The 9,155-nt window shown below is 29.5% G+C and overlaps 1 protein-coding gene across 1 annotated transcript; it reads left to right on the top strand.

Annotated features, from left to right (window-relative positions):
* The first annotated feature begins 469 nt into the window (after positions 1 to 469).
* LOC110623985 lies at positions 470 to 3,782 on the top strand. The gene is made up of 3 exons (XM_021769021.2): positions 470 to 1,210; positions 2,004 to 2,351; positions 2,445 to 3,782. Exons 1-3 carry the CDS (start codon positions 737 to 739, stop codon positions 3,060 to 3,062), a joined length of 1,440 nt encoding a protein of 479 aa, XP_021624713.1. The 5' UTR covers positions 470 to 736; the 3' UTR covers positions 3,063 to 3,782.
* Positions 3,783 to 9,155: the final 5,373 nt, after the last annotated feature.

The following is a 9,155-nucleotide window of genomic DNA, read 5'->3' as shown; positions in this document are numbered from 1 at the left end:
AAATTATTTTATATTTTAATATCATTTACTAATAAAATCTAAAATTTATTATCAATTATTTTTATCTCAAATTTATAATTTTATAATATTTAAATAATAATATATTTTAATATTTAATAATTTTTATCAAAATTATCTAATATTTATCTTTTTTTTGAAATGGAATCTAATATTTATCTTTAAATTTTAATTTTTTTAATATTCATATTTATTTTAGAATTCAAATTTTTTATTAATTAAAATAATAAAATTATTATTCATAGCAAGAATATTTAAATAAATTTAAAATGTTTCTTTTTACACATTTATATATATTATAAATAAAATAATATATAATATATATTTATTATATTAATTATTTATGTTTTAATTTTAAACAATAAAATTTATTATTATTAATAAATTTATATTTGGCAGTTAAATTAAATAGTTGAAACGGTCAATACAAATATGCTTAACTGGAAAGAAATCCCAAAAAAAAATCTCCCCCTAATATATCACCACCTTCTCTCTGTTGGTCCCATGAGACACAGACACAGTCGCACTCTCCGCCTTTCTCAGAGAAAAACCCGCTTTCTTCCTCTTCAACTAACTCGCTCACTCGCTCCCTGACTCACTCACTCGAAGTTCGTTCTTTATGAAGAACTCTCACTCGTTTCAGTAACCGTAACCAAAACCTGAACCTCTCTTCTTCTTCTTCTTCAACATTGCACTCTCTTCTTCTTCGCTTGCACAAATGGAAAAGAAGCAGGGTTTCTTCGCAGCTCTTAAAGAAGAAGTGGTTCGTGGCCTCTCCCCCTCCCGCTCTCGCTCCCGCTCCAACAGCCCCGCCCGAACCACTTCGCCGTTTTCGGCTTTGCTCCGGAGAAGGAAGAGCAGCAGCAACAACGGCTATTGCAATCCTTACGCCGCGCAGCCGGACACTTTGGTCGCGAGATCAGGGAGCTTCAGGCCTGTTCTTGGAGAGACTTTAACGCCGTTGATTGAAGGTCCGGATCCTGATGGAGGGGAAGTGGAGTCTAAGCGGGTCGGTTCGGGTATTGGACAGTGGATGAAAGGGCAGTTATCGAGGACTCCGTCGGTTACAAATGTGGCGTACCGGAGGTCTGATCTGAGGTTGCTTCTTGGTGTTATGGGTGCACCCCTGGCTCCAGTGCACGTTAGCACCTTGGACCCTTTGCCTCACCTTAGCATCAAAGACACACCTATTGTAAATGTCTTTCTCTCTTAATGCTAGAATTTTTGTTTCTTTTTTTTTTTTTTTTTGAACCTGTGGTGTTTTTCAAGCGCTTGATTAGAGTAAGAAGAACTTGGGTTTTCTTCAATTTTTGTAAACTACCTTTTGTTTTATCTCATTGTCAATTGTTGTTTTCCTTAATCTATGTTTTACTCGCATACATTAATTTCTCTGGCGAGTTTGGGCTGGGTTTGATTTATCAAAAGTAGTAGTATTTGGACTTTTTTCCTGTTTTCTGTTTATGGTGTTTGTATAAAAATGGAATGTTGATGCATGAGTTTTTTGGTTGTTTGGATATCCAACACTTTATTATTATTTTTTTTGGAGGGGTATATGTTCAAAGCCGTGATTTTGGTGTATTTGAATAATCTTAGATCCATGGAATTATTTACCTTTCTTTTCTGTTCTCTCTGTGTTAATTTTCTGTTTGATTGGCAAGAAAATAGAGGGCAAAGGAAACGAAATCAAAAGTCAGAGAATTAAGTAAAAATGTTGTTTTGTTCTCCGTATTTGAGATTAATGCATTGCTTAACAAGCATATCGAAAGTGCACATAATAAAACTACTGATTTTTTTGTTGCTTAATACTAATCTGAAATGAGTTGTTGCTTTCTGGCAGAATTGTTGTTTGGCTTTTATACAGATATGGACAGAAGGCCTCATTTTGTTTGTTCTGTAACTTTCATTGTGGAAAGAAACTGCTTAAAATTCATGCAGGAAATAAGTTTCATAAAATGTTTTGTCTTATGAGAGATGTACTATTGCAGGAAACTTCCTCTGCTCAATACATATTGCAGCAGTACACAGCAGCCTCTGGTGGGCAGAAGTTGCAGAACTCTATTAGAAATGCATATGCAATGGGAAAGGTTAAAATGATAGCTTCAGAATTTGAAACGCCCACCAGGGTGGTGAAGAACAGGAATGGCTCTAGGGGTGTTGAGTCAGGTGGGTTTGTGCTCTGGCAGATGAATCCTGACATGTGGTATGTTGAGCTTGCAGTTGGCGGCAGTAAGGTTCATGCTGGCTGCAATGGCAAACTAGTTTGGAGGCACACTCCATGGCTTGGTGCCCATACTGCAAAAGGTCCTGTTAGACCGTTGCGTCGTGCACTTCAGGTGAAGTTTTGTGTGCTAATTTTTCATATACTCGGCTTTATTTATTGATTGTGTTTTGCTTCTTTGCTCATATCTCACTTGGACCTGTTTCAGGGTCTTGATCCAAGAACCACAGCTAGTATGTTTGCTGATGCAAGGTGCATAGGAGAAAAGAAGATCAATGGTGAGGATTGCTTTATATTAAAGCTATGTGCTGATCCTCAAATGCTCAAGGCCAGGAGTGAGAGCCCTGCAGAGATCATAAGGCATGTCCTGTTTGGCTATTTCAGCCAAAAGACTGGTCTGCTTGTTCACATGGAAGATTCACATCTGACACGGATCCAGTCTAATGGTGGTGATGCAGTTTACTGGGAGACCACAATTAATTCATTCCTTGATGATTACAGACCTGTGGAAGGGATTATGATTGCCCATTCTGGTCGCTCTGTGGTGACCCTTTACAGGTTTGGTGAGGTTGCAATGAGCCATACTAAGACAAAGATGGAGGAAGCTTGGACTATTGAAGAGGTTGCATTCAATGTTCCAGGACTTTCAGTGGATTGTTTTATCCCTCCTGCAGACTTAAGATCAGGGTCATTCAGTGAAGCTTGTGAGCTACCTCAGGATGAAAGAGGAAAGAGTGTAATGGCATTAGCAGCACATCGGGCAAAAGTTGCAGCACTAGAGAAACAACATGATACTGACAGTATGATATGGAAGATGGAGGTCTGAGTAAGGGTAGGATTGAATTAGGGAAGTTGTTCATACCGCTAGCCAGTTTAATTAGCTAACCCATTAGAAGTTGCAAGTAGGAGATGAAGTCAATTTTTTTGACTTCGGCATGTTCCTCTGTTAATCTGTAAATAGAGCATAATCATTCACAGGTCAACTAGCCCTGAATGAGTCTTTATACTCTTAATACAGAATCCAACTAGGGAGTTGGAGCTCAGTTTTCCAGATAGGGATAGAGCAAATGGAGGTCAATTTTTAGTTTACCTTCCATGCCCAGGAGGAAGGTGGTGAAGTTCTAACAAAGCAGAACCATTAACCTTTTTATAGTTCTAATGCTTTTGCCTGAATGCATACTGCAGTGGCAGCAAGAAGGGAAACTGCTGCTTGCCAACATGAGTTTAATGCTGATTTCTAGTTTGTTCATTATCAATTTACTGTTTTGTGGATTTGTTACTCAGTTTTTTTTTGGTGGTTGTTTAATTGATGTAAACGTTGTTTCTGGGTTGTGAAGGAAATGGAATTTTCTGATGAAAGAGGGGAGAACAGATGAGATGAATTAGATTGTTAACTGCAATTACAAAATTATGCATCTGAGCTATATGTATTTGGTTATTTAGTAGCATTTGATCAGTGCTTCTGAAAAAGAATGTAACGAAACTTTGTTGATCAACTATTGAATACTTGTGATGAATATAGATATCAGAAATCTCTCTCTCTCTCTCTCTCTCTCTCTCTCCCTGTGATCTCTCCATTTTGAACATTTTGAATGCTAATTTTGTGAGTTTGTGTTTCTCTTTTTTCATGTATGGATGATCCTTGCTGGTGTCATATGAAATATTATTCAATTATTCTTTTTCGAATAAAATATATTATTCAATTATTTAGTTGTGGTAGGATGTGCTCATTGTACTGGTATTTGAACGCTTAGCCATTATGTTAATGCCCTTATTTCTATGTAACTATCTTCTCTTTCCATGATGCTTAACAGCATCTTTTGGATATCTGTACCACTTCTTTTTTCACCTTTCTTGACTGTGCCACCTGGTGGGGCGTGCAGGCTTACTCGTGGGGTCTCACTCTCAACTCCCAGAAAACTTTTAGGTTTATCCCTCAATTAATTTAGAAAATCCTTTTCTGACCCTATGGATCCAAACCCAATAGCAAACACTTGCGGTTAGGTTGGAGGATGGTTTGCAACTTTGCATTGTTTTAGGCCAAAAAAAAAAAAAGAACTTGTGTGAAACATCATTACAGCTAAGGCACGGGGTGTGTAAAGGTCTTTTCCATAACCCATGTGAATTTTCCTTGACTTTTCTCTTTCTCTTTCTTAGGTTGCTTTGTTGTATCATAATATAATTTTCCTGCTTTTTGCAGGCATTCTCTTCCTTGTTTGCCCCACTCTACATGGGTTGATTTCCATTTATTGCATTTTCTTTATTGAGAGAAGGTTCGACCACATGATGATGATCCTCAATGGTCAAATTCCCTATTGATGAGGACGGGCTTGTAATTGGATTTGTTATTCTATTGGAAGGCAAGGTACCTTTTTCCTTCTTCTTCTCTATATGTTTATGAAAAGTGGCATGTTGATGTGGGTTCTTGGCATAAATTAATTTAGAGATGGGGCTGTGACATTAAAGTTTCGAGTAGGTGAGTAAATGTGGAAACCAACCTTCTTGACATAGAGGATGGAGAGAAAGCATTCAGTAGCTTACACCCAATTTTAGCAGCATGTGGTTCATTTTGCCTCTATAAATTTACTGCTGTTTAGAGGACAATGCAAAAGCAGCAGGTGAGAATAATATCTTAGCTACCATAACCTTATTTTCAGTTCTTATTTTTCTTCTTTTTGTTTCCACCTGTCTGTTTCCTTTACCTGTTTTGTTTTATTTTAGTTTTAATTTATTGTAGGCTTGTCAAGTTTTCTTATAAATAATTTTGTAACTTTTTCTTAATTTAAATTTGTTCTTTTTTCCAAAATGTAAGAATAGAAGATATGCATTATATTCAATTACTTGAGAGCATTTATCTAGAAAAAAACATAAAATAAATAACTAATCCAGCACACTGCTGAATGTAATAGAAATTATAATCAATTTACTATTTGATATAAAAGAAAAAAATGTACCCTAAAAATAGGCAGTAAATTTTTATTGATCCACTAGATAAGACATTAATATCTTTATAAATATGTTTTCATTTTTCAAGCATCTTTGCATAATAAACAATAACAATAATAATAGTAGGCTAATTATTCCAACTCTTTATTGGCTAGTTTATTTTGTTTTAACGAGGAAATATAGTCTCTTGGGTTCTACTAGAGGGAACAAAGAGAAGTTAGAAAGGGCATGAATTAGACTTGATATGAATTTGACCATCTCCTCTTTTACAATCCCATTACTTATTCTCCCCAAAGAGGGTAGCTTCACCAAACACTTGTTCATCGTCTCTTTCAATATCATATCAACAAATCTACCTCTAATATTTGATGCACTCTCAATTAACATTTATTATAATTATGAATGAGAATAATTATGTAACTTTAATATTTTATTATAAAAAATACAAAGTATTTATAATATTGTCTTTTAATTGATTATTATATTAATATACTATTAAAAATTGAGAAAGGATGTTGATGAATTCTTTTGTTGATCAAACTATAGGTTTAATCTTTACCATATTATAAACTATTTGTGAGGATTTATTTTTCCTGGGGAGGGGGTGAAAATGTCTGAACTTATCTTTGAACTTAGACATGGGTTAAAAATTACAGAGAATTATATGAGCTTTGTTCCTTTTAAAATAAGCTTGTGAAATAATAGAAAAACCAACCAGTTCTGACTCAAAAGATAACATGAGTTAAAGGCTATAAATCCAGTAATGAGTAATATTAATTAATGATTTTGCATGTTGTTTCTAAAATGTTCTTATTTAATAATATTATAAGTTGATTTTGTGATTTATTAATTGGAGAAATAAAACAAATATTTTAAAACAAAGTAGTGGATTAATTTGAAAATACAATAGAGAAAGTCATGCTCTTCTCTCCTTCTCTTAATAATAAGTTAGTCTAGAGCAACTAGTATCTAATATTCTATAGTTTAAATAATTAATTTTTCTTTCTTAGATTAATTTTCTATGTTAGATGCAGAAGTTGACTTGGTTTATGAATTCAAATTTTCAGTAGACATAGTATTATTTATTTTATTGGTTGACATGTTGAGCACTTCAAAAATTTATGTAAGATTCAAAATGAAAGAGGTAGGAAACTTACTAGTTACTAGCCAGAAATTAAAAATGAAAGCAGTGTCGGCAAAGGAAGCTTCCACTGTGGTGTGTAATTGCATGGAAGGTCAGATTAGATGGTGCATTTAATGATAGAATACCTGTATCCAAGATAAATTCTTCTGTTGGAAGTACCTCTTCTTATTTCTACAAGTGAATTTGAGTCTCCTTGTCTAATTTTGTTTTATTTATTTATTTATTTTGTCTCTATATGTGTGCCTAATTTAATACCAATAGCCTTGTTTAATTTATTAAATTATTATCTAGTATAGTATAATACTGTCAGTGTGAACATGCACACACTTCTGAGTAAGCACAAGCATGGTTGTGCTGTGTAGTTGCAGATTCCCATAGAGGATGAGAGATTAAGAGCTCATTAATTGTGTTTACATAAGAGATTCACATCTAACATAAGAGATGCAATTAGATTATGGTATTTGTAAAATAGATATTAATGAAGCTACATAAATCAACGTGCATGTTTCAGGTTTACTAAACTAAATGATTTATTAGTATTCGAGTTTCTCTTTAGTGTTGAGAGCTCTTGACTTTTAAACCCTAGTAGGAGTCAATTAATTATAAAAGAAAAAATAATTTGTGAGTTTAAAAAATATAATTTTCTGGTAAAAAATTTTTTTTGATTTTGATTTTTTTGTAGTTATATTCTATATTTTTTTTTATTAATTAAATTTTAACCTTTTAAAATTATTTTAATTTTATCATGATGTTATTTGTGCCATTAAAAATTAATGAAATTGGAATGTCACTCACCACATCAGCATGTATGCCATGTCAGTAAATTTTAGGATAATATTGATAATAATTTAAAAATTTAGGTTATAATTACAACAAAATTAAAAGTATAGATTTTTTTTTATAATTATTTATTTTACTAGTAAATAAAATTGATAATAATTTAAAAGTTTAGATTATAATTATAACAAAATTGAAAGTATAGATTTTTTTATATAATTATTTATTTTACTAATAACTGTTTTTAGGAGATGGAAGAAGGAAGACAAAAATTATAATTTCAAATGAATTATTTATTTTTTTAGTTATTTAACTAAATGAGGTTAGAAATCAAATATTTAATTTATATATTATTAATTTTTTTAAAATTCACTTTAAATATTAATATAATTAAAAAAATGTGGATTAACATTATATTTTAGAGTTAAAAAATAATTAAAAAAGTATTTTAAAAAATTATTTTATTATTGTGATATTTTTAAGTTTAATAATGTTAAATATTATTTTAAATTATTTTATAATACTTCATAACTATTATATATAATAAGGTTATTTTTTTTAATTATAGTTTTAAAAGTAATAAATAAATATATTAGACAGGTTTAAGAAAATCTGGTTGATAATGATTTATTTTAGTCAAAATAAGATAATGGAACCATCTAAAAGAAAATTATTTTATTATTTTTGATATTTTTAAGTTGAATAATATTTTTTAAAACTTTATAACTAACATATTTAATAAGATTATTTTTTTAATGATAGTTTTAAAAATAATATTAAATAGTAAGCATATTAGAAAAATTTAAAAAAATTTAGTTGATAATGATTTTAGTTAAAATAAGATAAATTGTTACAGAAAAATTATTTATAAAAATAAAAAATATAATAATAATATAAATAATAATTTTTAAGTAGTTGATAATTCTATAAGTTTTTAACAACAATATAATTATTGGTAAGTATATTTGGTTAGAGATTAAAAAAAATTTTAAAAAATATAGTTTAATTGGTAAAATAAGTATAAAATTTTTTTAACAATTAATTTTAAATTTTATTGAAGTGAGACGGGATGAGTGATATAATAATTTTGTTAATTTTTTAACTATATAAGTTAGTAATTTTAAAATGTTAAATTTTAATTTATAAAAATATAAAATATAATTATAACAAAATAAAACATATTAAATTTTTTTTAACGATTAACTTTTTTTTTTTAATGCAATGAAAGGTATTAAAATTTCTAGTTGTTTGAATTTAAATTCTATTATAAAAAAAAAAAAAATTACGAGCTTGGAAGATACAATTTTCTTAAAGGCAGTCCGCATATCGAGAGATAAACCTATATTTCGATAGCTTTTGAATTCAAAAAAAAAAAAATAATTTAGTTTTTAGGTTATAAAAAAATTTATTAGTTGATTTATTTAATTTAAAAAATATATTATAATATTCTTGATATTTTAAAAATATATTAATTAATTTTTTTATTAATTTTAATAGATAAGTATTATAAAAAAATTTAAATATTGTAATGGTGAAATTAATTAATAAATTTTTTTTAATTTGAGAGATTAAATAATAAGTTTTTTTGAAATAGAAGATGATGTAATGATTAAAATTAATGAATAAATTTTTTTAAATATTAAAATAATTTTTACATATTTTTAAATTTAAATGTCTTTTTTAGGAGCTAGTAAAATTAATTTTAAAAGAAATAGGTTTTGATGTTAAGAAGGGAGGAGTGGTCAATGTTTTACGAAGGACATTTTACTTTTTATCTAAATCAATATTTTATGTCCAGATTAAATAAATATCTATGGGAGATCTTTGGTATTTTCAATTTCAAAAGCTAATTCATATTTTAACAATTACTTTAAAATTAGAAGAAAAAGAAATTGAAGTATAAATATTGGTAAAAAATTATTAACACTAAAACTACGTTTTTACTTTTAAGTATATTATCTTTTTTTTTTTTTTTTACTTGTAGGATATATTTTATATTATTTTACTTTGTTTCAAATATATCAACTACATTTTGTATTAAAAATTACTTTC

Source organism: Manihot esculenta, chromosome 10 (genome assembly GCF_001659605.2).
Source record: "Manihot esculenta cultivar AM560-2 chromosome 10, M.esculenta_v8, whole genome shotgun sequence".
Classification (NCBI taxonomy): domain Eukaryota; kingdom Viridiplantae; phylum Streptophyta; class Magnoliopsida; order Malpighiales; family Euphorbiaceae; genus Manihot; species Manihot esculenta.
The sequence above is the reverse complement of the archived record's forward strand: the minus strand, read 5'-3'. Positions and strand labels throughout refer to the sequence as shown.